The sequence below is a fragment of the Macaca thibetana genome, chromosome 19, assembly GCF_024542745.1.
Source record: "Macaca thibetana thibetana isolate TM-01 chromosome 19, ASM2454274v1, whole genome shotgun sequence".
NCBI lineage: Eukaryota > Metazoa > Chordata > Mammalia > Primates > Cercopithecidae > Macaca > Macaca thibetana.
This window is the reverse complement of record NC_065596.1, coordinates 42,626,811-42,652,913: the sequence shown is the minus strand read 5'-3', so window position 1 is coordinate 42,652,913 and position 26,103 is coordinate 42,626,811. Positions and strand designations below refer to the sequence as shown.

At 53.6% G+C, this 26,103-nt stretch overlaps 3 protein-coding genes and 1 long non-coding RNA gene across 28 annotated transcripts in view; 2 read left to right on the top strand and 2 right to left on the bottom strand.

Annotated features, from left to right (window-relative positions):
• The window catches only part of LOC126942151 (uncharacterized), a 13,375-nt gene extending 2,776 nt beyond the window's left edge, over positions 1–10,599 (bottom strand). The window contains exons 1-2 of the long non-coding RNA XR_007721504.1: positions 9,685–10,599; positions 4,508–4,580 (exon numbers count right to left, since the gene is read on the bottom strand). This is a non-coding gene — a long non-coding RNA (uncharacterized LOC126942151). The remainder of the gene's footprint in view (positions 1–4,507; positions 4,581–9,684) is intronic.
• YIF1B (Yip1 interacting factor homolog B, membrane trafficking protein) overlaps positions 1–26,103 on the top strand; it is a 287,798-nt gene that overhangs the window by 97,207 nt on the left and 164,488 nt on the right. The window contains exon 1 of one of the 25 annotated variants that reach the window (XM_050769157.1): positions 10,664–10,667. The exons of 21 other annotated variants lie outside the window; for them this stretch is intronic. The gene's annotated coding sequence lies outside the window, so the exon portion shown is untranslated. Of the gene's footprint in view, positions 1–10,663; positions 10,668–12,675; positions 12,680–16,998; positions 17,005–17,107; positions 17,112–26,103 lie in introns of those variants that run through there. 3 more of the 25 variants (XM_050769181.1, XM_050769140.1, XM_050769166.1) reach the window with 3 other exon arrangements.
• Positions 1,097–19,437, top strand: RASGRP4 (RAS guanyl releasing protein 4). Its single transcript, XM_050769392.1, has 17 exons — positions 1,097–1,227; positions 5,600–5,784; positions 6,562–6,664; positions 6,789–6,854; positions 7,497–7,628; positions 7,746–7,899; positions 9,214–9,387; positions 10,618–10,734; positions 12,879–13,154; positions 14,520–14,600; positions 14,695–14,799; positions 14,943–15,061; positions 15,176–15,320; positions 16,798–16,834; positions 16,935–17,069; positions 17,183–17,295; positions 18,380–19,437. The coding sequence occupies exons 1-17, from the start codon at positions 1,205–1,207 to the stop codon at positions 18,434–18,436; spliced, it is 2,022 nt and encodes a 673-aa protein (XP_050625349.1). The 5' UTR covers positions 1,097–1,204; the 3' UTR covers positions 18,437–19,437.
• FAM98C (family with sequence similarity 98 member C) lies at positions 19,408–26,103 on the bottom strand. Its single transcript, XM_050769254.1, has 8 exons — positions 25,988–26,103; positions 25,719–25,867; positions 25,511–25,645; positions 23,724–23,929; positions 23,411–23,488; positions 23,197–23,313; positions 22,049–22,216; positions 19,408–19,747 (listed from the first exon to the last, which is right to left on the bottom strand). The coding sequence occupies exons 1-8, from the start codon at positions 26,050–26,052 to the stop codon at positions 19,613–19,615; spliced, it is 1,053 nt and encodes a 350-aa protein (XP_050625211.1). The 5' UTR covers positions 26,053–26,103; the 3' UTR covers positions 19,408–19,612.

Genomic DNA, 26,103 nt, shown 5'->3' with positions numbered 1-26,103 from the left:
CTCCACCTCCTTGGGCTCAAGCAATCCTCTTGCCTCAGCCTCCTGAGTACCTGGGACTACAGGTATGCACCACTATGCTCAGCTAGCTTTTTTTTTTTTTTTTTTTTTTGAGACAGAGTTTTGCTCCCGTTGCCCAGGCTGGAGTGTAATGGCGCGATCTCGGCTCACCTCAACCTCCACCTCCTGGATTCAAGCAATTCTCCTGCCTCAGCCTCCCAAGTAGCTGGGATTACAGGCATGTGCCACCACGCCGGGCTAATTTTGTATTTTTAGTAGAGATGGGGTTTCTCTATGTTGGTCAGGCTGGTCTTAAACTCCCGACCTCAGGTGATCCGCCCGCCTCAGCCTCCTAAAGTGCTGGGATTACAGGAGTGAGCCACCACGCCAGCCTAACTTTTTACATTTTTTTAGAGACGGGGTTCTGTCGTGTTGTTCAGGCTGGTCTCAAACTCCTGGACTCAAGCGATCCGCCTGCCTTGGCCTCCCAAAGTGCTGGATGACAGGCGTGAGCCCCCGTGCCTGGCCCAGTATGTAATGTTCTTTTAAGGTAACAGTGGATTGTGTGAGGATTAAATGAGTTAGTATTTTTAAAGTCCTTAGAGCAGTGTGTGGTACACAGTAGGTGCTATGTGGAGGTTTGTTACAATAAAGTCAGAAAGTGAAAATGTTTTCCAGGGTACAAATGGTATCACTTAAACTAGGAATAAGAGAAGCCTATGAAGAAATATATAAAATACTATGTCTTGTGAGTTTCCATTCAAACCTTCGTGAATTTTACGTATCAGTATGTCCTTCTAGAAAGACAGACTTATCTTTTTGAGTGTGTGTGCGTTTTTACATAAATATCAGTCATGCTTTGAAAAGAAAAACCCCTGCTTTTATTGAAGTATGACAGTGACGGGTCTTGAGACCGAAAGATGAGGGAGATAGAGAGCCCGCCGGGGCTCTTGAGGGTGGGAGAGCCAGCAGTGCCGGAAACCTCAGCAGAAGGGATCCCCGTGTGGGGGAGGGGGGCCTTTGGTCTCTCCCCAGCCTCTTCCTTCCCCCTGGCCTGAGGGTGGGTGGGGAGGGGCAGTTCCTCTTTCCTTCCCAAGCACCGAGGAGGCCCCAGCTCCCTAGGGGCTGAGAAGCTGGAGTCCTGGGGAAGGGGAGGAGCCGAGCCTTACTCTTGCAAGACCCCCGCCCTCCTCCCCCCGCAGGAAGCATGAACAGAAAAGACAGCAAGAGGTGAGAGGACCCTCCCCAGGGAACCCGGCAGCACCCTGAGGCCTCTCTCTCCATGGGAGGGCTGGGGAGATCACTCGCCAGGGTGGCAGGATGCCTGGCTTCTTCGGGACCGGGTGCAGGGGGGCCAGGTGGATGCTTCAGGGTTCAGGGAGTCTGGAGCCAGCTAGGGCGGCAGTGGCTTGGATGTGGCATCTGTACCGTGTTGTCCCTGGAGTTTGAGCTGCTCTTTGCCCCTTTCCCACTTCTTGTCACCACACCTCCATCCCTGGCCTGGGCTGAGTGTCTCTGCCCTCCCTGGGGGCTTCCTGGTTCCCCATCCCCTTGGACTGGAAACTCCAAGCTCCTGCAGGGCCCTGGCCCAGGAGAGGCCTGGGAGTGTGACACAGGGCAAAGTGGCTCCCCTGCCTCTTAAACCACTTCTGGCTGTTCCAGAGCCCTACAGGGGGCTGCAGGACAGGGCCTAGTGGCTGGCTGTGTGGCTGGTTCTAGAATGGGCTTCTATCTCCTGGGCAAGCTGGCCCTTCTGTCCCCACAGAGGCAGATAGGGTGGGTGTCTCCCTAGCCTGGGTAGCTCCTCCTGCCATCCCCAGAATCACTCTGATGGGCAAAGGGCTTTCCTCCCCACCCAGCAATTTAGTGGTAGACTCCTGGCTGCCTGATTTCCTAGCTGTGTGACCTTAGGTAAGTCACTTAACTGCTCTGTGTCTTGGGTTTTTCTTCTGTCAATAGAATAATCATAGCCTCCACCTCGGAGAGGCCTGTAAGTACTCAATGAGACACTCTAGACCAGTGGTTCTCAAACTGGAGCGTGCCTCAGAACTGTCTGGAGGGCTTTTAAAATACAGGTTGCTGGGCTTACCCTTATTATTTTTTTTTTCTTTTTTTTTTTTGAGACGGAGTCTCGCTCTGTCTCCAGGCTGGAGTGCGGTGGCACAATCTCGGCTCACTGCAACCTCTGCCTCCTGGGTTCAAGCGATCCTCCTGCCTCAGCCTCCCAAATAGCTGGGATTACCGGTGCGTGCCACTACACCCGGCTACTTTTTTGTATTTTTAGTAGAGATGGGGTTTCACCATGCTGGGCAAGATGGTCTCGATCTCTTGACCTCGTGATCCGCCCACCTCGGCCTCCCAAAGTGCTGGGATTAGAGAGGCATGAGCCACTGCCCCCGGCCTTAAAATGTTTGATTTTGTAGGTGTCGGTTGGGACCTGAGAATCTGTATTTATATCCAGTTCCCAGGTGATGCTTTTGTACTAGCTGGGTGCCCACACTTAGGGAAACGCTGATTTAGTTACAATGCTCTCTCCTCGGCCTAGGACATATTTAATACTTTAAAATGTCCCTTCTAGTAACAGTGGCTCATGCCTCTAATCCCAGAACTTTGGGAGGATAAGGCAAGGAGAACTTGAGGCCAGAAGTTCTAGACCAGCCTGGGCAATATAGTGAGACCCCCATCGACACACAAACACACACACAAAATTAGCTGGGTACGGTTGTGCACACCTGTAGTCCCAGCTAGCTGGGAGACTAAGGCAGGAGGATCACTCGAGTCCAGGAGTTCCAGGTTACAGTGAGCTTTGATTGCACCATTGCACTCCAGCCTGAGAGACAGAGCAAGATCCTGTCTAAAAAAGGGTAGAGGTAGGGGCCTGGCGTGATGGCTCACACCTATAATCCCAGCACTTTAGGAGGCAAAGGTGGGAGGATCAGTTGGGCCCAGGAGTTCGAAACCAGCCTGGCCAACACGGTGAAACTCCATTTCTACTAAAAATACAAAAATTAGCTGGGCTTGGTGGCAGGTGCCTGTAGCCCAACTAATTGGGAGGCTGAGGCAGGAGAATTGCTTGAACTCGGAAGGTGGAGGTTGCAGTGAGCTGAGATTGCACCACTGCACTCCAGCCTGGGTGACAGAGTGAGACCCTGTCTCCAAAAAAAGAAAAAAAAAAAAAAAATCCTTGGGGAAGGTCCAAGGACTATCTTCATTTTTCCTTTGAGGAAACTGAGCCCCAGAGAAATTAAGTAACTAACACGAAGTCACAACAGCTGGCAGAAATTTCTGGATTCTACTTTCGTTTGAAACATGGATTCAGCTCCCTCCCTCCTCCCACCATCCCTGTCTCTCCATTACCCTCTTTCCCCATCAGGAACAGCAGCCTCTGGGAGGCACCAGGCAGAGGAAGAATTATTATTACTATTATTGTTATTATTATTATTATTATTTTGGAGACGAAGACTTGCTCTGTTGCCCAGGCTGGAGTGCAGTGGCGCAATCTCGGCTCACTGCAACCTCTGCCTCCTGGGTTCAAGCGATTCTTCTGCCTCAGCCTCCTGAGTAGCTGGGATTACAGGTGTGCACCACCACGCCCAGCTAATTTTTGTATTTTTAGTAGAGACGGGATTTCACCATGTTGGTCAAGCTGGTCTCAAACTCATGACCTTGTGATGAGAGGATTATTTTCCCACCTTCCTTGAAGCTGCCTCAGCCCCAGGAACCTCTCACCTAACTCTGAGGAGCCCCAGAGAAGACCATTTAGCACTGGTATTTCCTCTCCAGTCCCAAATCTAAGGACCCAGACTGAAGGCTAAACTGTAGGTCCTGCTGGAAGGCTAACTTCAGAGAGGGGTCTGTTACCTTAGTGGGGTGAAGGGGTGGGAGAAGGGCAGAGATGAAATCCTGGGGTTTCCTTGCAGGAGCCTTGCTCTCTTTTTATTTATTTATTTATTTAATTAATTTATTTATTTATTGAGACAGAGTCTTACTCTGTCACCCAGGCTGGAGTGCAGTGGCACAATCTCGGCTCACTGCAACCTCCACCTCCCAAATTCAAGCGATTCTCCTGCCTCAGCCTCACAAGTAGCTGGGATTACAGGTGCCCATCACCATGCCCGGCTAATTTTTGTATTTTTAGTAGAGACGGGGTTTCACCATGTTGGCCAGGCTGCTCTCGAACTCCTGACCTCAAGTGATCCGTCTACCTCAGCCTCCCAAAGTGCTGGGACTACAGGTGTGTGCCAGGCCTCTCTTTTTTATTTTTTTATTATTATTTTTGAAACAGAAATCACTCTGTCACCCAGGCTGGAGCACAGTGATGCAGTTCCAGCTCACTGCAGCCTCCACCTCCTGGGTTCAAGTGATCCTCCTGCCTCAGCCTCCTGAGTAGCTGGGATCACAGGTGCCCGCCATCATGCCTGACCAATTTTTGCATTTTTAGTAGAGACGGGGGTTTCCACCGTGTTGGCCGGGGTGGCCCCGAACTCCTGGCCTCAAGTGATCCACCCACCTTGGCCTCCCAAAGTGCTGGGATTACAGGCGTGAGCCATCGCACTGGTCCAGGAGCCTTGCTCTCTTGAGGGCTGCGGGAGGAAGGAGGGGTGTGTATTAGAGACCTGAGGCGGCAATTCCTGAAGGCACGTCCTCCCATGCCTCTGCCTAGGGAGGACGGGAGAGATCCCAGGGGTCTCCTCCCATGAGTCCCTGGGAGGCCAGAAGTAATTCCGGGATCTGCCAACAGGAAGTCTCTTCCAGGATGTCTTGGAAGCGGTCAAGAGGAAGTTGGGGGCAATGCCTGGGGAGGGAGTTCTTATGATTCCCTGAGGGGTCCTGAGTGGTCCCAGGAATCTTCTGCAGTGATTCCCTGGGGGATTCAGAGTAGTCCTGAGCTGCAGTCCCTAGCCTTTTTGGCACCAGGGATTGGTTTTGTGGAAGGGGGTGGGGATGGTTTGGGGATGATTCAAGTTAATTACATGTATCGTGTGATTTATTTGTACTATTATTACATTGTAATATATAATGAAATAGTTACGCAGCTCACCATAATGTAGAATCAGTGGGAGCCCTGAGCTTGTTTTCCTGCAACTGGATGCTCCCATCTGGGAGTGATGGGAGACAGTGACAGATCATCAGGCATTAGATTATCATAAGGAGCATGCAACCTAGATCCCTCCCATGCGAAGTTCACAAAAGGGTTCATGCTCCTAAGAGTCTAATGCCCCAGCAGATCTGACAGATCAGAGCAGAGCTCAGGCAGGGGTGCTCGCTCGCCCACTGGTTCCTAACAGGCCACGGACTGGTACCTGTCCGTGTCCTGGGGGCTGAGGACCCCTGGTATTGAGGATCTTCCTCTCTGATTCCCTGAAGGGAGCAGGAATATCCCTGGGAGTTTGCTTGTGGGAGAGGGCTCCCATGATTCCCCCAGGGATCTGGAATATTCCTGGGGATTCTCCCATGAGTCCCTGGTAGGTCAGGGGTAACCCAGGGGCTTTGCCTTTAGGAAGCCTCTCCCGTGGTGCCTTGGGGCATTAGGGTCAAGAGGAATTCTAGGGTCTGTCCGAAGGAAGGGGCTCCCGTGACTCCTTGGGGGCTGTGCCCACAGAAAGTCCCACCAGGAATGCACCGGAAAGACAGGAGGGCGGGGCCGGCCCCGCCAAACGCGCCGCCACAAGACATGCCCCAGCCCCCGGGAAATCAGCAAGGTCATGGCTTCCATGAACCTGGGCCTGCTGAGCGAGGGCGGCTGCAGCGAAGATGAGCTGCTGGAGAAATGCATCCAGTCCTTCGGTGAGTGTCCTCTCCCCAGCAGCCTCCCCGGCCCTAACCTCAGGCTCAGCACCCACTTCTCTCTGCCTCAGTTTTTGGAGGTAAAATGAGAACATGGCTGGGTGGAATGAAACTCAATCACTACATTAGAGATAAGAGAAACACCTACATTTCTTCTTTCCTGAAATGGAAATACATACATATCTATATATAGATAGATAGATATTTAATGTATATTATATATATATATTTATATAAATTTTTTTTATTTTATTTTATTTTTCTTTTGAGACAGAGTCTCGCTCTGTCACCCAGGCTGGAGTGCAGTGGCTTGATCTTGGCTCACTGCAACCCCCACCTCCCGGGTTCAAGAGATTCTCCTGCCTCAGCCTCCCGAGTAGCTAGGATTACAGGCACGTGCCACCAGGCCCAGCTAATTTTTGTGTTTTTAGTAGAAATGGGGTTTCACCATGTTGGCCAGGCTGGTCTCGAACTCCTGGCCTCATGTGATCCACCCGATTCGGCCTCCCAAAGTGCTGGGATTACAGACGCGAGCCACTGTGCCCGGCCAGTCTGGTGCTATTTCAATCTTCAACAAGACTTGCCAGGGGTGATGCTGCCCCGTGCACAATACAGATAAGGAAACGGAGGCACAGGAGGTTAGGTTGCCTGTCCAAGGTCATGCCAGGGATCACCATTAGAGCTGGTCTTTGAACCAGGCAGTCCCGCAGGATCTGGAGGCTGCGCTGTGCATTGCCTGAGGCCCATTCTGTCAGAGTCCCCCTCCTTCCACCCCAGATTCAGCTGGCAGCCTGTGCCACGGGGACCACATGCTCAACATGGTGCTGGCCATGCATAGCTGGGTGCTGCCCTCTGCCGACCTGGCTGCCCGCCTGCTGACCTTATATCCTCCAGGACCGTGAGCTATGGGTGGAGGGCGGAGGGCAGAGTCGTGAGAACCTGGGCAATTGGAATGGGGAGCAGACAGGTCATGGATCCTGGATAACAGAGCCTTGACCAGAACTCAAGTACCAGAAGGCCACAGGGGACACCCAGGAGCTGAGACGGCTGCAGATCTGTCACCTGGTCAGGTAGGGCTGGGCCAAGATCCCCACTCTCAGGACCCACGACTTCCATCCTGCTGCCCCCCAAAAAACATTCCTCAGAGACTCTCCAGCCCAGTTCCCACAGACCCAACCAGCCCCACAGGCCAAAATCTCACTTCTGAGACACCCGTAGCTTGGTTCCTAACACCCTCTCAGTTCTGTTCCTTAGAACCCCCACTTCCTAGAGACCCCCCTCACCAACCAGATCTCATAGACCCTCTTAGCTGGTGCCCAGAGACCTCTGGCCCTGATCCCCAAAATCTCCACCTCCCACAGACCCCAGCCTAGCCCATAAGACCCCCTCATTCTGTCCCTCCAAAAATCTCACGCCCAGAAGCCCCCAGTCTAGTTCCTAGGACCCTCCACAATCCTGCTTCCCAATAATCCCACTTCCAAGTGACTCCCCAGTCTGTTTCCCAGAGATCCCCCAGTCTGTGTTAAGAGATGCCCATCCTACTCCAGAGATTCCCCGAGCCTGGTGCCCCTCCAAACCCCGACCCTCCAGGGACCCCCACACACATTTAGAGACCCCTACCTCAGCACCTAGAAATTTCTCAGCCCAAAATACCCCTTGTAGAGACCTTTGCCACCCCCAGTCTCATCTCACCATCTCCAAACCACTCCCAGGTACTGGCTGACTCAACACCCTGAGGTGATGCACCAGGACCCCCAGCTGGAAGAAGTCATAGGTCGTTTCTGGGCCACCGTGGCCCAGGAGGGCAACTCGGCCCAGAGAAACCTGAGAGACTCCTCTAACCTGTGAGTCAGCCCTGTGCTCCCCGCTCCCCTGCCCCATCCCCATTCTGCCATCTCCCTCTGCATTCCCAAGCCCTCAACCGTGAACCACTCCAATCCCCTGCCCCTCTTGGCCCCCAGCCTGAGCCCTGGTGGCCCTGGCCCCCCGCCCCCCATGAGCAGCCCAGGCCTGGGCAAAAAGCGCAAAGTGTCCCTGCTTTTCGACCACCTGGAGACGGGGGAGCTGGCTCAGCACCTCACCTACCTGGAGTTCCGCTCCTTCCAGGCTATCACGGTGAGGACCCCCTCCCGTCCCTGTCCCAAGCAGGGGAGAGATTGGGGTAGGGGAGGGATTGGCTGGGGGAAGGCAGGACTGAGAGGACACCTGCATGGTCATTCAGCAGAGATCTCCAAAGTCTTAAACTGAAACCTGTGTGCTAGAAGGCCCAGGAAAATGAGTTAAGGAGGCCGAGGGGGGCGATCACCTGAGGTCAGGAGTTTGAGACCAGCCTGGCCAACATGGTGAAACCCCATCTCTACTAAAAATACAAAAATAATCTGGGTGTGGTGGCGCACGCCTGTAATCCCAGCTACTTGGGAGGCTGAGGCAGGAGAATCACTTGGGCCTCAGGAGGCAGAGGTTGCAGTGAGCTGAGATCACACCACTGCACTCCAGCCTGGGCGACAGAGCGAGACTCTGTCTCAAAAGACAATAACAATAATAAATAAATAAATAAATAAATAAATAAATAAAATGCTTATTGCAGTGACTGGCACTTAGTAAGTGCTCAAAATATTTTATCATTTATTCAACAAGCATTTAAATTCATGGTGCCTCAGTTTCCTCATCTGTAAAAAGGGGATATGAACAGTTCCTGCCTTGCGGGAACAGTGACTGGTCCAGGGTAAATGCTATCTGCTTGAACCATTTGAAATTGCCATATATTACCTACCCAAGGATCAGTTTCATGTGCTTCAACATACATATGTGTTAGCTTTTGCCATCTGGGCATCATCATTTTAAGGGAAGGTGGGGATCTGGTTCCTTCATGTGAAACTGTCCCAATTGTGTGTGTGAGTGTGGTGTGTGTGAGTGTGATGTGTGTGTGTGTGTGTGCAAAGATAGTGTAGTGGATGCGGGTATGAAATGAACACTCATTGGGCAGAACAGATAGAGGTTGATTTCAAGTCATCTTCCCCATCCTTGCCTTTGCTGACTGTATACCAGTCAGGTGTAGAGTTAAGGGCATAGAGACTCCCACCCTGACTCATACCTGTGTGACCCTAGGCAAATTACCTATCCTCTCTGTGCCTCCACTGTCTCATCTCGAAAATGGAATGATACCTCACAGAGTTATGAGGATTAAATTACTTAATACGATCATTTGTCAAATATAGTGCCTGGCTATATTTAAACATGCCTCCTCAGATGGGAGAGGAGCATGGTGAGGTCAAGGACATGTAGCAGCCTGAGGGTGGGGGGACAGATGACAAAGGTCATTCAGGCTAGACCAGGCTAGGACATCAGAGATCGTGACTACTATTTGGACGCCACGGAAGGGCAGGCCCTGAGCGCCACTGCCCACCTTGACATCCACCTCGCTCCCAGCCCCAGGACCTGCGGAGCTACGTTTTGCAGGGCTCAGTACGAGGCTGCCCCGCCCTGGAGGGCTCTGTAGGTCTCAGCAACAGCGTGTCCCGCTGGGTGCAGGTGATGGTGCTGAGCCGTCCCGGGCCTCTGCAGCGCGCACAGGTGCTGGACAAGTTCATTCACGTGGCACAGGTGAGGCCCACCCCTTGGGGCTGCGAAGGCCACTGCACGCAGCTACCTGGCCCTCCACCTTCCAGACCCCCGACCTCACAGGGTCATCCTGGCGGTGACGTCACGCATCTCCCGGCCCCGCCCCAGAGGCCACAGTCTGGGCGTTCCAACCCAGGACCGTAACTTCTTTGGCCTTGATGTCACCGCGTCCCACCCACCGCGGCCCCACCCCTTGGCCGTAGACGTGACAGGCTTCCAAGCCCTAGGCCCGAATATTCTATCCCCAGGTCAATGAGAGTGTCCCTTCCATGCCCCCACCTTTGTGCCATCCTTTACCGAGGCTTCGATTCCCAGTCCCCGGGCCCCAGCGGTCGCTTCGGTCGCTTCGGGACTGCGCATCGCTCCCCATTGCGTCCGGGCTCTCCCCGCCCCGCCCTGTTGTGCTAAGCCCTTCTCTTCCCCTCCCTTCCCCCTCCTTTCCGGACACCTTCTCATCCTTCTGGGGAAAAGGGAAGCCCTCTGGCCCGCCGTGGCCGCGCCCCCTTGCGTATTTCCACGCAGACCACGCCCTTCCTCTGGCGTCTTCCCTGGCTTGCTTCCTCCTGCAGGGGCCCTTAGACCTGGGGGTCTCCACGTCCGCCTGGGGTCTCCTTGGTCTGAGTGTTTTCCATTCCTCCCTGGCCCCACTCTCTCCACAGCAACCTCTGCCCAAATTTGTCAAAGGGAGGGCGAGGGAATTCCCCAGCTGCCCTGGTGGCCCCACACCTGTCTAGCATCTGTCTAACTCCTCCATATCTCTCTGGCCCCGTTAACCTCTGCCTGGCTCCCAGCTCCTGCCCAGAGCCCGTGCCTTCTTGCCTCCCCGCACCTGTGTGACGCAGAGCAGTCAGACCCCCAGATGGCTGACAACCTGACATGTCTGAAGCCTCCCCGCCCCCCCCGCTGCCGTGTCAGACACACCCACCTGTCTACTCCCCAAATCCGCCCAACTTCCCATACTTCCTGTCTCCCCAGATTTTCTAACCTGGTATCAATCACCTACTTGACCCTCCAGGCTCAGATAACTATCCGACACCCCTGTGAGGCCCACACATGGCATGTCCCACTCCTACCGCACACACCCACCTTCTCTCACCTGTCTGATCCCCACATCGGTCCATACCCACACATGCCTGGGACCCCACCTCAAATGGGATGCTGTCATCTGAACTCCCTCCCGTGACGACCTTGTGCGCATGCTTCTCTTCCTAGAGGCTTCGCCAGCTGCAGAATTTCAACACGCTGATGGCGGTCACGGGGGGCCTGTGTCACAGTGCCATCTCCAGACTCAAGGACTCCCATGCCCACCTGAGCCCTGACAGCACCAAGGTGAATCCCACTACCCTCCCCAGAGCTCCAAGTGGTCAGCTGTCTTGAGCCCCCACACCTAATTCCCCAAGCCCTGTCCATTCCTGCCCAGGGGCCCTGGAACCACCTGAAGTCCTTGCTCCTCCAAATCCCAGATCCCCAGGCTCTGCCAGCATTCCTCCTTCCTGTCATCCATCCACTCATGGTGCGGACCCCTCTCTGCTCTCAGTGTGTCTGTTCCAGAGATGGACTGTGAGGGAGACAGATGGGAGAAAGGCTAGCAGAGAACTTTGCAGTCCCTATGGGGAGGACTGGCTGAGGTCAGAAAGTGGCAGGAAATTAGGCTGAAGATGCCCTGAGAAGATCCTATAGCGCCTTGCAAGATGGGCTAAGCGAGGGAAGTTTTGAGAGTGATGACACACCCTTGATAAGATCTGGGTTTTTTGGGGGTTTTTTGTTTGTTTGTTTGTTTGTTTGTTTTTTGAGGTGGAGTCTTGCTCTTTCGCCCAGGCTGGAGGGCAATGGCGTGACCTCGGCTCCCTAGAAGCTCCACCTCCTGGTTTCATGCCATTTTCCTGCCTCAGCCTCCCGAGTAGCTGGGACTACAGGCAGCCGCCACCACGCCCGGCTAATTTTTTTTTATTTTTAGTAGAGACAGGGTTTCACCGTGTTAGCCAGGATAGTCTCAATCTCCTGACCTTGTGATCCACCCACCTTGGCCTCCCAAAGTGCTGGGATTACAGGCGTGAGCCACCACGCCCAGCCAATTTTTTGTATTTTTAGTAGAGACGGGGTTCACCGTGTTAGCCAGGATGGTCTCGATCTCCTGACCTCATGATCAGCCCGCCTCGGCCTCCCAGAGTGCTGGGATTACAGGGGTGAGCCACTGCACCTGGCCAGATCTGGGTTTTTAAGAAATAATTATAGGCTGGGTACAGTGGCTCACCCCTGTAATCCCAGCATTTTGGGAGGCCAAGATGGAAGGATCACCTGAGCCCAGGTGTTTGAGACCAGCCTGGGCAACATAGTGAGACCCCATCTCTAGAAATTTTTTTTTTTTTTTTTTTTTTGAGACAGAGTCTCACTCTTGTTGCCCAGGCTGGAGTGCAGTGGCGCAATCTTGGCTGACTGCAACTTCTGCCTCCCGGATTCAAGTAATTCTCCTGCCCCAGCCTCCTGAGTAGCTGGGATTTCAGGGGTGCACCACCATGCCCTAATTTTGTATTTTTAGTAGAGACAGGGTTTTACCATGTTGGCCAGGCTGGTTTCAAACTCCTCGAGGCAGGTTCAAGAGATTTGCCTGCCTCAACCTCCCGGGTAGCTGGGATTACAGGCCTGTACCACCAGGCCCAGTTAATTTTTGTATTTTTAGTAGAGATAGGGTTTTACCATGTTGCCCAGGCTGGTTTTGAACTCCTGACCTCAAATGATCCACCTGCCTCAGCCCCTCAAACTGCTGGGATTACAGGCTTGAGCCACCGCACCCAGCCATCAAGCCCCGGAGTTTAAGGCTGCAGTGAGCTGTGATCATGACACTGCACTCCAGCCGGGTGACAAAGTGGGACCCTAGCTTAAATAATAACAATAATAATAATAATAATAATAATAATAAAGGCCAGGCATGGTGGCTCACGCCTGTAATCCCAACACTTTGGGAGGCCAAGGCAGGCCGATCACCTGAGGTCAGGAGTTCAAGACCAGCCTGGACTAACATGGTAAAACCCTATCTCTACTAAAAATACAAAATTAGCTGGGTTTGGTGGCTCATGCATGTAATCCCAGCTACTTGGGAGGCTGAGGCAGGAGAATCGCTTGAACCCAGGATGTGGAGGTTGCAGTGAGCTGAGATCGCGCCACTGCACTCCAGCCTGGGCAAGACAGCAAAACTCCATCTCAAAAAAAAAAAAAAAAAAAAAAAAGAAAAGAAAGAAAGATAAAAGAAATCATTTTAGCCAAAGAATGGGGGATTGTGGAACTTCTCTGAGGTGGGGACCGAAGAGGAAGAGCAGTTTCGGGGAGATGCTGACACCAGCATGGGATATGGAAGGGCTACAGAGGTGTCCAAAATGCCACTGGATCCCTGAAGGCCTAAAGCCCACATAGGAAACTGCTCAGGAGGCAGGACTGCCCTGATAACGCCCCCATCCCATGTGCCTCCTCCCCAGGCCCTGCTGGAGCTCACTGAGATCCTTGCCTCCCACAACAACTACGCCCGCTACCGCCGCACCTGGGCTGGCTGCACGGGCTTCCGGCTGCCTGTACTGGGCGTGCACCTCAAGGATCTGGTGTCCCTGCATGAAGCACAGCCCGACAGGTTGCCTGACGGCCGCCTGCACCTACCCAAGTTGAACAACCTCTACCTGCGGCTGCAGGAGCTGGTGGCCCTCCAAGGGCAGCATCCGCCCTGCAGCGCCAACGAGGATCTGCTGCACCTGCTCACAGTGAGCCCCTGGCCCCGCCCAGGCTGGGCTTCCGAGGGTACTGAGATGTAGGGTCCTGGGTGTGTGAGTGTCTCTAGGACCAGGGTAGAAAAGTGCTGGACTGCATGGAGTTTGAAGCCAGAGCTTCTAGGTTTTTTTCTAGCTGCGTGATCTTAGGCAAGTCACTGAACCCTTCAGCCTCAGTTTCCTTATCTGCAAAATGGGAATAATAAAAGGACCCAGCCAGGTCCACTGGCTCACGCCTGTTATCCCAACACTTTGGGAGGCCAAGGCGGGCAAATCAGCTGAAGTCAGGAGTTTAAGACCAGCCTGATCAACATGCAGAAACCCCGTCTCTACTAAAAATACAGAATTAGCCAGGAGTGGTAGCACATGCCTGTAATCCCAGCTACTAGGGAGGCTGAGGTAGGAGAATCGCTTGAACCCGGGAGGTAGAGGTTGCAGTGAGCTGAGATCGCGCCATTGCACTCCAGACTGGGCAAGAAGAGCGAAACTCTGTCTCAAAATAAATAAATAAAAATAAAAAATAAAATAAAGGGACCCACCTCGAGGGTGGTTGAGGAGAGAAAGCCAATGACATCATTCAAAGAATGTCCTTATCCTTAAGACAGTGTCTAGCTGGGCACAGTGGCTCATGCCTGTAATCCTAGCACTTTGGGAGGCTGAGGTAGGCAGATTGCCTGAAGAGTTTGAGACCAGCCTAGGCAACATGGTGAAACCCCATCTCTACTAAAAATACAAAAAAAATTAGCCGGGCACGGTGGTGCACGCCTGTAGTCCCAGCTACTTGGGAGGCTGACGCACGAGAATCGCTTGAACCTGGGAGGCAGAGGTTGCAGTGAGCCAAGATCGCACCGCTACACTCCAGCCTGGGAGACAGAGCGAGACTCTGTCTCAAAAAACAACAGTATATGGAGCAGAGCGAGCTCTATATTCTATATAAGTAACATGTCTTTTCTCCACTTCCCCCAGCGACTCAAGTATCCATTGATCTGAGCTCTGGAATTGCTTTGGGGTTCACAATCTTAAACTCCAAGGTTCTGAGCTTCTCATGCTGATAGCGCAAAATCTCAAGCTTTGAATCCAAGAATCTAAGCAAAAGGCTACTAACAGTTATTGATCGTTGACTATGTGCCAGGCACCTCATTCCACCTTACAACCCTATGAGGTCGGGACCCTTACTGTGCCCAATCTGTGGATTGGGAAACTGAGGCCCGGAGAGGTGAGGTCACTTGCCCACTGTCCCACAGCAGTAATGCCAGGATTTGAACCCAGGAGGGGCTTTAGCAAGAGCCTGCAAGTGGGTGTGGGGGTCTGGGGCAGGGCTGTAGACAGGAGGATCTGTAACACCCCTGTCCGCTCCAGCTCTCCCTGGACCTCTTCTACACGGAAGACGAGATCTATGAGCTTTCTTATGCCCGAGAGCCACGCTGTCCCAAGAGTCTGGTGAGACCTGACCCCTGGCCTCGGACGCCCCCCAATTACCTCGAACCCCCCTAAGCCTATGCAGTGACTAACTGCTCCTCTGTCCCCACCCCAGCCACCCTCCCCCTTCAACGCACCTCTGGTGGTGGAGTGGGCCCCTGGTGTGACCCCCAAGCCGGACAGGGTCACGCTGGGTCGGCACGTGGAGCAGCTGGTGGAGGTAAGGAAGGGAGGGTGGCCTGGCCGCCAGGAGCCAGGAGGGAAGACATCTGTAGAGCTCTGAGCTTGGAAGCGGGGACTTATTGCCGTGGGGATCGTATTTCGACAACTGGGCCTTATCTGCTTCCCCACACTCCTCTGAAGTCCGTGTTCAAGAATTATGACCCTGAAGGCCAAGGAACCATCTCTCAGGAGGACTTCGAGCGACTCTCAGGCAATTTTCCCTTCGCCTGCCATGGGCTCCACCCGCCCCCACGCCAGGGGTAAGTGGTTCTGACTCCTGGATCCCCTGAAGATGAGGACACGGGGGTTGCCTGGACTCCTGGGTCTGGGGGAGGTTGGGGCAGGCCATGCTGAGGCTCAGTTTCTGCCCCCAGGAGAGGCTCCTTCAGCAGAGAGGAGCTGACAGGGTACCTGCTCCGGGCCAGCGCCATCTGCTCCAAGCTGGGCCTGGCCTTCCTGCACACCTTCCATGAGGTCACCTTCCGAAAGCCTACCTTCTGCGACAGCTGCAGTGGCTTTGTGAGCACTCCACCCCATCACCGCCCTTAGGTTCCATCTGTCCTGAAGCCGGCAGTCCCCAAACCCCAGATAACCCCCAAATTCCAGAAATCCTACAGCCTCAAATCACCCTGTTTCATATAAACCCTCAACACCAAAGATTCCCTATATCCTGGATAATCTCCAAATGCCAGATAATCCCCAAATCCCAGATAATCTCCACCCCAGATAGTCGCTGAACCATGGGTAATATCTAAAACTCTGGGCCGGGCGCGGTGGCTCAAGCCTGTAATCCCAGCACGTTGGGAGGCTGAGACGGGCGGATCACGAGGTCAGGAGATCGAGACCATCCTGGCTGACACAGTGAAACCCCGTCTCTACTAAAAAATACAAAAAAACTAGCCGGGCGAGGTGGCGGGCGCCTGTAGTCCCAGCTACTCGGGAGGCTGAGGCAGGAGAATGGCGTGAACCCGGGAGGCGGAGCTTGCAGTGAGCCAAGATCACGCCACTGCACTCCAGCCTGGGTGGCAGAGCGAGACTCTGTCTCAAAAAAAAAAAAAAATAAAAAATAAATAAATAAAAATAATAAAACTCTGGAGAGGAGGCCAGGAGCGGCAGCTCACGCCCGTGATCCCAGCACTTTGGGAAACTGAAGTGGGCAGATTGCTTGAGCTCAAGAGTTCAAGACCAGCCTAGGCAACATAGTGAGAGAGACCCTGTCTCTACTAAAATTACACAAATTAGCTGCATGTGGTGGTGCACACCTGTGATCCCAGCTACTCAGGAGGCTGAGGCACGAGAATCGCTTGAACCCAGGAGGCGGTGGTTATGGTGAGCCGAGATCGCATCATTGCACTCTAGCCTGGGCAACAAGAGCAAAACTCCGTCTCAAGAAAAACCGAAAAACAGGCCGGGCGCAGTGGCTCACACCTCTAATCCCAGCACTTTGGGAGGCCGAGGTGCGCAGATCACGAGGTCAGGAGATTGAGACCATCCTGGCTAACATGGTGAAACTCCGTCTCTACTAAAAATACAAAAAAATTAGCTGGGCGTGGTGGCGGGCACCTGTAGTCCCAGCTACTTGGGAGGCTGAGGCAGGAGAATGGCGTGAACCTGGGAGGCAGAGCTTGTAGTGAGCCGAGATTGCGCCACTGCACTCCAGCCTGGGCGACAGAGCGAGCCTCCGTCTCAAAAAAAAACCAAATACTTTTTTTTGTAGAAAGAGTCTCCATATATTGCCCAGGCTGGTCTTGAACTCCTGAGCTCAAGCGATCCTCCCACCTTGGCCTCCCAACCTCCCACCTTGGCGTCTCAGAGTGCTGGGATTACTGGCATGAGCCACTGTACCCCACCCACATTCCTTTAATTCCAATTAAATCTCTAGCCTTGAGAATTCCAAGACCTAGGTAGCTTTCACACTTCCACTCACCAGCTGCCCTGCCAATCCACAGCCCTCCCTCTCCTAGGATGGGTAACCTTTTCTCCTTTCTCTTCCCAGCTCTGGGGTGTCACCAAGCAAGGCTACCGCTGTCGGGGTGAGTGGGGTGTGAGCGAGTGGGGGGGAAGCCTTGGCCCACAGGCTGGAAGAATGGACACAGATCGGACCCCTGGCCATTAACTGCTGCCTTCCCCCAGAGTGTGGGCTGTGTTGCCACAGACACTGCAGAGACCAAGTGAAGGTGGAATGTAAGAAGAGGCCGGGGGGCAAGGGCGATGCAGGGCCCCCCGGAGCTCCTGTTCCATGCACACCAGCTCCCCATGCCAGCTGTGGTAAGACCTAGAGCACAGCGGTGCTGGGAAGGGGCTTGGGGGAAGGGGGTTGAGTCCAAGGTCACGAGGCCCTTCCCATCAGACCCACATCCCTTCCATCCACCCACAAACAGGCTCCGAGGAAAATCTCTCCTACACGCTATCCCTGGAACCTGAGACTGGGTGCCAGCTTCGCCATGCCTGGACCCAGACTGAATCCCCACACCCTTCCTGGGAAACAGATACGGTGAGGAGAAACCGCCCCTACCCCCAAGTGGATACAGGGAACACAGGCCATTGGCCTGGGGGAGACTGCACAGATTTGGAGACCCATAGGAAAGTAAAAATATGCAGAAGTCCTTGACTGCTGGGGTGGGAGGGTATGGACGCTGGTGACTTTTTTTTTTTTTTTTGAGACAGAGTCTCGCTCTGTCGCCCAGGCTGGAGTGCAGTGGCGCGATCTCGGCTCACTGCAAGCGCCGCCTCCCGGGTTCCCGCCATTCTCCTGCCTCAGTCTCCCGAGTAGCTGGGACTACAGGCGCCCGCCACCGCGCCCGGCTAGTTTTTTGTATTTTTTAGTAGAGACGGGGTTTCACCGTGTTAGCCAGGATGGTCTCGATCTCCTGACCTCGTGATCCGCCCGTCTCAGCCTCCCAAAGTGCTGGGATTACAGGCTTGAGCCACCGCGCCTGGCCGCTGGTTACTTTTTAATGCTGATAGAAAAATAGGCCAGGTGTGGTGGCTCACGCCTGTAGTCCCAGGACTTTGGGAGGCCGAGGTGGGAGGATCACTTGAGGTCAGAAGTTTGAGACCAGCCTGCCCAACATGATGAAACCTTGTCTCTACTAAAAATATAAAAATTAGCCAAATGTGATGGCAGGGGCAGGTGCCCGTAGTCCCAGCTACTCGGGAGGCTGAGGCAGAGAATCACTTGAGCCTGGGAGGCAGAGGCTGTAGTGAGCCGAGATGGTGCCACTGCCCTCCAGCCTAGGCGACAGCAAGACCTTGTCTCAAAAAAAAAAAAAAAGAAAGAAAAATAGAAGTTACAACATATTAGGGGTAGGGTGGGGATGATAACCACTAGAACAGAAAAAAGGATTCTAGCCAATAAGATAGCAAAAATAAGGCCAAATATATCAGGAGCTACTGTAAGTGTTAATTAAGGAGTAAACGCCACTATTCGAGGGCAGAGACTCTCAGATTGGGTTACAAAAAGGATTTCACAGGCAACATTCATTCAGTCTGGGCGGGTCAGTGCTCCTGGCAGTGAAGTGTCTCCTAGACATCAGATGCTCTCCACATCATCTGTCTTCCTCCCTTCCTCCTTCCAGGTCCCCTGCCCGGTAATGGGCCCACCATCAACTGCATCCTCCAAGCCGGATTCCTAGACATCTCTTGGTCTCCTCTCTCCCTCACTCCCTTACCCCAGTCAGTCCTGACTCCTGTCATCAGACTCTGGCAGGGCTCCCAGAGGTAGGACCCCCAAAGGCATCCGCCTTCCCATCCACGCTGCCTTTGGTGGCACGTCCATCATCTTTTTCCCCAGAAGTGACTTTCCTGTCTTGTGTGGTGGTGGATGCTAATCCTGCTCCCTTTCCCTGCACTTAGTATCTATGCATCTCTGTGTTGGATATATCTAGACTCAGGCTTCATTTCACCAACTCCCTAAATCTCCATTTCTTTTTTCTTTTTTTTTTTTTTTGAGAGAGTCTCACTCTGTCACCCAGGCTGGAGTGCAATGGTGCAATCTCAGCTCACTGCAACCTCCGCCTCCAGGGATCAAGCAATTCTTCTGCCTCAGCTTCCCAAGTAGCTTGGATTACAGGCACGCGCCACTATGCCCAGCTAATTTTTGTATTTTTAGTAGAGACGGGGTTTCCCCGTGTTGGCCAAGATGGCCTTGAACTCCTGACCTCATGATCCACCAGCCTCAGCCTCCCAAAGTGCTGGGATTACAGGTGTGAGCCACCGCGCCCAGCCCCTGCTTTATTTTTCTGCATAGAACGTTTCCCCTCTGACAGGCTATACTTTTTCCCTCTTTATCTCGTTGAACGTCTGTCTTTCCTCAACAGGAACATCAACTCCAGGAGAGCAGGGATTTCTATCAGTGTCTTTCACTGCTGCATCCTCAGTGCCTAGAACAGGGCTGGCAGGTGGTAGGCGCCTGACAGATGCTTGTCTGATGCCTGAAATGTCTCCTTACCCATGCCCACGGCACAGGAAAGATGTGCTGTAGGGCAAAGAACTTTGAGGGTCAGAGCAGCAGGGGCCCATTCAGACCCAGGGAGCAGAGACCCCCTAACCCTTTCACAAACCCCAGCACCCCTGCCTGGGCCCCCACAGAGAGAGGCCCTACAGCTGTCATAAATTAAATTTATTCTCCGGAAAACATGGTTCTTGGTATTGACTAGTGAATGGGAGTACGGCATTTGGGGCCTCAGGAATAGGAGATGGGGGGGCTTGGGTGCCAAGGACCAAGGAAAGCCTTAAACGGACTCCCCAGAGATTACTGATGGCATTGGCATCTCACGGAGGTCCCCCCGTCCCCGACCACCAGTCCCTCTTTACTTCTTCTTCTTCTTCTTCTTGCGGCCCCAACACTGGGGGCCTCCATCCTCTCTTCGGCTCCTCCAGGTGGGCATGGGAGGCTCCAGCTCATTTGGGCGGCCCCCCCGGTCTGGAACGTTGCCCATAAGCACCTGAGAGTTTATGAGATTTGAGTTGCAGGGAAAAAAAGTATCTCGGACAAGGGGGCTAGAGAGCAAAGGGAACAACACAAGGCTGAAGAAGAAACAGCAGATGTTGACTATTTGAGTACAGTGGCTGGGGGAGAGGAGACTAAACTGGTGGAAGATACAAGCATGAGTTTTCTTTTTTCTTTTCTTTTTTTTGAGATAGAGTCTTGCTCTGTCGCCCAGGCTAGAGTGCAGTGGTACGATCTCAGCTCACTGCAACCTCTGCCTCCCGGGTTCAAGCGATTCTCCTGCCTCAGCCTCCCGAGTAGCTGGGACTATAGGCGTGTGTCACCATGCCTGGCTAATTTTTTGTATTTTTAGTAGAGACAGGGTTTCACTGTTTTAGCCAGGATGGTCTTGATCTGACCTTATGATCCTCTCGCCTCAGCTCCCAAAGTGCTGGGATTACAGGCGTGAGTCACTGCGCCCAGCCTTCTTTTCTTTTCTTTCTTTTTTTTTTTTTTTTTTTTTGAGGCAGTTGCCTAGGCTTTGTCACCCAGGCTGGAGTGCAGTAGCAAGAACATGGCTCACTGCAACCTCTGCTCCTGGGCTCAAGTGATCCACCCACCTTGGGCTTATTTTTTTTTCTTAACTTAAATTTTGCCTTAATAGTTGCTGTGCTAGACTTTATTCCCTAATACTCATTTTACATAAGACTACTTACAGAGGTATGCGGCTAGATACCTCATCACTAAAACAGAGGGTATTTCTGGTTTTTTTTTTTTTTTTTTTTTTTTTTTTGAGACGGAGTCTCGCTCTGTCGCCCAGGCTGGAGTGCAGTGGCCGGATCTCAGCTCATTGCAAGCTCCGCCTCCTGGGTTTACGCCATTCTCCTGCCTCAGCCTCCCGAGTAGCTGGGACTACAGGCGCCCGGCACCTCGCCCGGCTAGTTTTTTGTATTTTTTTAGTAGAGACGGGGTTTCACCGTGTTAGCCAGGATGGTCTCGATCTCCTGACCTCGTGATCTGCCCGTCTCAGCCTCCCAAAGTGCTGGGATTACAGGCGTGAGCCACTGCGCCCGGCCTTTTTTTTAAAAAAAAAAAAAAAAAGGTTAAAAGGGTGCGGTGGCTCACGCCTGTAACCCCAGCACTTTGGGAGGCTGAGGCAGGTAGATCACAAGGTCAGGAGTTCAAGACCAGCCTGACCAATACAGTGAAACCCCATCACTACTAAAAATACAAATATTGGCTGGGCACAGTGGCTCACGCCTGTAATCCCAGCACTTTGGGAGGCTGAGACGGGCAGATCACGAGGTCAGGAGATCGAGACCATCCTGGCTAACACGGTGAAACCCCGTCTCTACTAAAAGTACAAAAAATTAGCTGGGCATGGTGATGGGCACCTATAGTCACAGCTACTGGGGAGGCTGAGGCAGGAGAATGGCGTGAACCCAGGAGGCAGAGCTTGCAGTGAGCCGAGATCGTGCCACTGCACTCCAGCCTGGGCGACAGAGCGAGACTGTCTCAAAAAAAAAAAAAAAAATACAAAAATTACCCGGGCATGGTAGTGAGTGACTGTAATCCCAACTACTCAGTAGGCTGAGGCAGGAGAATCGCTTGAACCCGGGAGGTGGAGGTTGCAGTGAGCCGAGATCAAGCCACTGCATTCCAGCCTGGGTGACAGAGCAAGACTCTGTCTTGGAAAAAAAAAAAGAGGTTAAAAAACAACACAATAGGCCGGGCGCGGTGGCTCAAGCCTGTAATCCCAGCACTTTGGGAGGCCGAGACGGGCGGATCACAAGGTCAGGAGATCGAGACCATCCTGGCTAACACAGTGAAACCCCGTCTCTACTAAAAAAATACAAAAAATTAGCCGGGTGTGGTGGCGGCGCCTGTAGTCCCAGCTACACGGGAGGCTGAGGCAGGAGAATGGCGGGAACCCGGGAGGCGGAGCTTGCAGTGAGCTGAGATCCAGCCACTGCACTCCAGCCTGGGCGACAGAGCGAGACTCTGCCTCAAAAAAAAAAAAAAAAAAAAAAAAACACAATAGATAGTGTTTGGTGATGGGGAAGGATTTTGAGCCCAAGATGGAGAGGTAGCCAGGGATTCAGTAAATAGCTGGACTTTGTTTTCAGATCATTAGGGAGCCACGGAAGCATTCTGAGCTGGGGAGTCCACGGTCACTTTGTGTGTGAGCGAGGTCCTAGCTCCCGTGTCTAGGGGGTGGAATAGAGGTGGTGAGTCTGAAGCTTGGACCGGAACAGAGGCTGAAAGGCCAATCTGAAGGCCAAGGATGTCAGGGCCCTTCCCTACCCCAGATACCCACCTTGTTGATGGCACAGCAGGTCCCTCTGCGGACAGCTATGCTGGTGGCTGGGATGAGACGAGACAGGTCGGCTCGGGCAGCCAGGACGTGTGCGATGGAGATGTCCGATTCCGGGGTTAGAACCTCTCGAATTGGGATCAGCACTGCCCTCATGGCTTCTCCTTGGGCCTGGAGTGGGAAGGAGGTAACAGAAGTTACCCTGGAGCCCTCCCCAAGTGGGACCTCTCGTCTTGGAAGCATCGCTTTACCATTCAAGACCTCACTGCCCACAGCTCTAAATAAATATTTATTGTTTGAGACAGGGTCTCGCTGTCTCCCAGCCTGGAGTGCAGTGGCATGATGGTGGCTCACTGCTGCCTCAATCTCCTGGGCTTAAGTGATCCTCCTACCTCAGCCTCCTAAGTAACTCAGATGACAAGCATGTGCCACCATGCCCAGCTAATTTTTTCTTTTTTAATTTTTAGTAGAGATGAGGGTTTTGCTATGTTGCCCAATCTGGTCTCAAACTTCTGAGCTCAAGTGATCCTCCTGCCTTGGCCTCCAAAAGTGCTGGGATAACAGGCATGAGCCACTGTGCCTGGCTCTGCTCATATCTCTTAAAGATGGGGTATACTTGGCCAGGTGTGGTGGCTCATGCCTACAATCCCAGCACTTTGGGAGGCCAAGGCAGGCAGATCACCTGAGGCTGGGAGTTCGAGACCAGCCTAACCAATATGGAGAAACCCTGTAAAAAATACAAAATTAGCCTGGCGTGGTGACGCTTGCCTGTAATCCCAGCTACTCGGGAGGCTGAGGCAGGAGAATCGCTTGAACCCGGGAGTCAGAGGTTGCAGTGAGCTGAGATCACACCACTGCACTCCAGCCTGGCAACAGAGCGAGACCCTGTCTCAAAATAAATAAATAAATTAATTAATTAATTAAAAAAAAAAGATGGGGTATGCCTCTGAATATACTCCCAGCTCAGAGCTGGGAATTCAACAATACCCTGGGGCCCTGAGATTCTAGGAGCCCCAAACATCAAAAACTTCTAAAAGTCCACAGCCTGAGAACCTGCCAGAGGGTGATACTCCTGGCCCTCATCCCTCCTCCCTGCAACTGCAGCCCCCACAACTGGGCCTCTCCAATTCTGCACGGTTCCCTGCTCACACCTCTGCCCGGTCACTCCAGTGGAAAGCAGATGTAGTGAGGTCAAGGCGCTTGAGGAGGAGGTAGCGGCGGCAGCGGTACTGATCTCTGAGGCTTTGGGACAGAGACTCCAATGCTTCCTGGCAGAAAAGGTCTCAAGGTCAGGCTAGGGGTCCCTCTCACAGCCACCTCTGATGAGGACACAGTTCACATTCAGTCAGTCACACACAGTCTTACCCATCTGGGTGCATCTAGCGAGTAGCTGAGAAGGGGCTGCAGGGACCCTGGGGGCAGAGAAGGCTGCAGCTCTGAGATCTGATGGGAGAAGAAGTCAGAGGCCAATTGGGGCAGAGAGGATGGGCCCCTCTGTAAACCCAGCTCCCCAAAACCCTGAGGACCTAGGCCACAGACGTGAGAATGGCAGTCACAGCTCCAGAAAAACCAGGCTAGAGGTTGGAATACTCCTTCCAGAGGTGTTTTAGAAAGAGGACCGCCACCCCCACAAGGAAAGCAGGGTAGCCCAGGTCAGGAGGCGACTCTGACTCTCTACCTTAGCATGCAACTCTTGCAGCAGCTGGCTGGCGGGGGTCCCTGGTGCAGGTCTGGGCAGTCCCAGGGCTTGGAGGGTAAGGCCCAGTTCTTGGACCATGCCAGCTCCCTCCACCACCCCTTCACCAAGGGGTGGCCTAGGACTGGGATCCAGCAGAGAGCGCAGGCGCAGGAGGCGGGTGGCTTGGAGCTCTGAGCAGAGAAAACCTGAAAGTAATAAATGGGTGCTGTGCACTCAGGGAGGCTGCTACCCCATTCATCCATCTTGGTCAAAAAGCTCCACCAATGTCCGGGCGCAGTGGCTCACTCCTGTAATCCCAGCACTTGGGGAGGCGGAGGCGGGCGGATCACGAGGTCAGGAGATGGAGACCAGCCTGGCCAACATGGTGAAACCCTGTCTCTACTAAATATACAAAAATTAGCTGGACATGGTGGTGAATGCCTATAATCCCAGCTACTCAGGAGGCCGAAGCAGGAGAATCGCTTGAACCAGGGAGTTGGAGGTTGCAGTGAGCCGAGATGGCGCCACTGTACTCCAGCCTGGCAACAGGGCGAGACTCTGTTTCAAAAAAAAAAAAAAAAAAAAAAAAAAAAAAAAAAATGGCTCCACTGGCTTTAAAACCTCCACCTTCGCCCAGGCACAGTGGCTCATGCCTGTAATCCCAACACGTTGGGAGGCTGAGGTGGGAGGATCACTTGAAGCCAGGAGTTGAGGACCAGACAGGGCAACATAGGGAGACCCCATCTCCACTTAAAAACAAAAAAAAATCTTCCACCTTCTAGTCCCACCCACCTAAAGCATTGGCCTCCAGAGTATGCCCCTCCTTGAGACCCGGTGTCCTCCTATGAATTCGACTCCCACCCACTTCGAAACCTCGAGCCTTCCTCTTAATCCAACCTACTTAAGCTCCCAGGCCCTTCAATTAAAATTCTACTCCTGGGCCAGGTGTGGTGGCTCACGCCCGTAATCCCAACACTTTGGGAAGCCGAGGAAGGCAGATCACTTGAGGTCAGGAGTTCCAGACCAGCCTGGCTAACATGGTGAAACCCCGTTTCTACTAAAAATACAAAAAATTAGCCAGGTGTGGTGGTGCGTGCCTGTAATCCCAGCTACTCGGGAGGCTGAGGCAAGAGAATCACTTGAACCCGGGAGGTGAAGGTTGCAGTGAGCTGAGATCGCGCCACTGCACTTCGGCTTGGGCAACAAGAGTGAAACTCCATCTCGAAAATAATAATAATAAGGCCGGGCGCGGTGGCTCAAGCCTGTAATCCCAGCACTTTGGGAGGCCGAGACGGGCGGATCACGAGGTCAGGAGATCAAGACCATCCTGGCTAACACGGTGAAACTCCGTCTCTACTAAAAAATACAAAAAACTAGCCGGGCGAGGTGGCGGACGCCTGTAGTCCCAGCTACTCGGGAGGCTGAGGCAGGAGAATGGCGTGAACCCGGGAGGCGGAGCTTGCAGTGAGCTGAGATCCGGCCACAGCACTCCAGCCTGGGCGACAGAGCGAGACTCAGTCTCAAAAAAAAAAAAAAAAAAGAAAAAGAAAAAAAAAAAGAAAATAATAATAATAAAAAAAAAAATAAATAAATAATAAAATAAGATTCTACCCCCGCCCATCTCAGAGCGCTCTCGCCCCAACATGCTCACCCCACCCACCTCGTACCCTCTGGGCCACCCCCAAAGTTCTGACTACACCCCCTTGGGAACCTCGATTTCCCCTAAAAAGTCGGAGCCCGCCGCTCCCGAGGCCATGGCCTTGCCACTTCCGCATCCCGGGACTCACGCAGCAGGCGCAGTCCGGCACCCGGTTCCCGAAGCGCAGCCGCGCCATCCCCGCCGCAGAGCGCGCGATCCGGGCAGTGCAGCTCCCGCAGCAGGCGGCCAAGCTGCCGCAGAAAGTCCTCCTCCGCGTAGGGGCCTGCGGGGACAGGGGTGTCAGGGCTCAGTGGCCCCGTGGCGCCCGCCCTGCCACCCTCCCGCTCCGTGCTTACCGTCGCCGGCGCTCAGCACCTCCGCGCCCGCCTCTAGCTGCTGCTCGAGGGCGCCCAGCGTCGCCAGCTCCGCCGCCAGCCGCACGCACAGCGCCCTGAAGTCTGGACATGAGGCGCCCCGCGACGCCGTCCCCGGGACACCCCCATACCTGTGGGGAACCGAGGCAGCGGAAGGGGGCGGGGAGGTCACTGAGAATCCCTTTCCTTCCGCGTCCAGGGGGCAGACCTGGCCTTCCTGCACCCACCAGCCTCACCACACACCCTTTTACCCCAGAGCCAGTAGGTCCTGGGCCACCGCGGCCCCCTCCCGCGCTTCCGCCTTCACCCCCTCCATGAAAGCGTCGCCTCAGCGCGCCCCCTGGCGGCCGGTGGCAGGCTCCGCCCC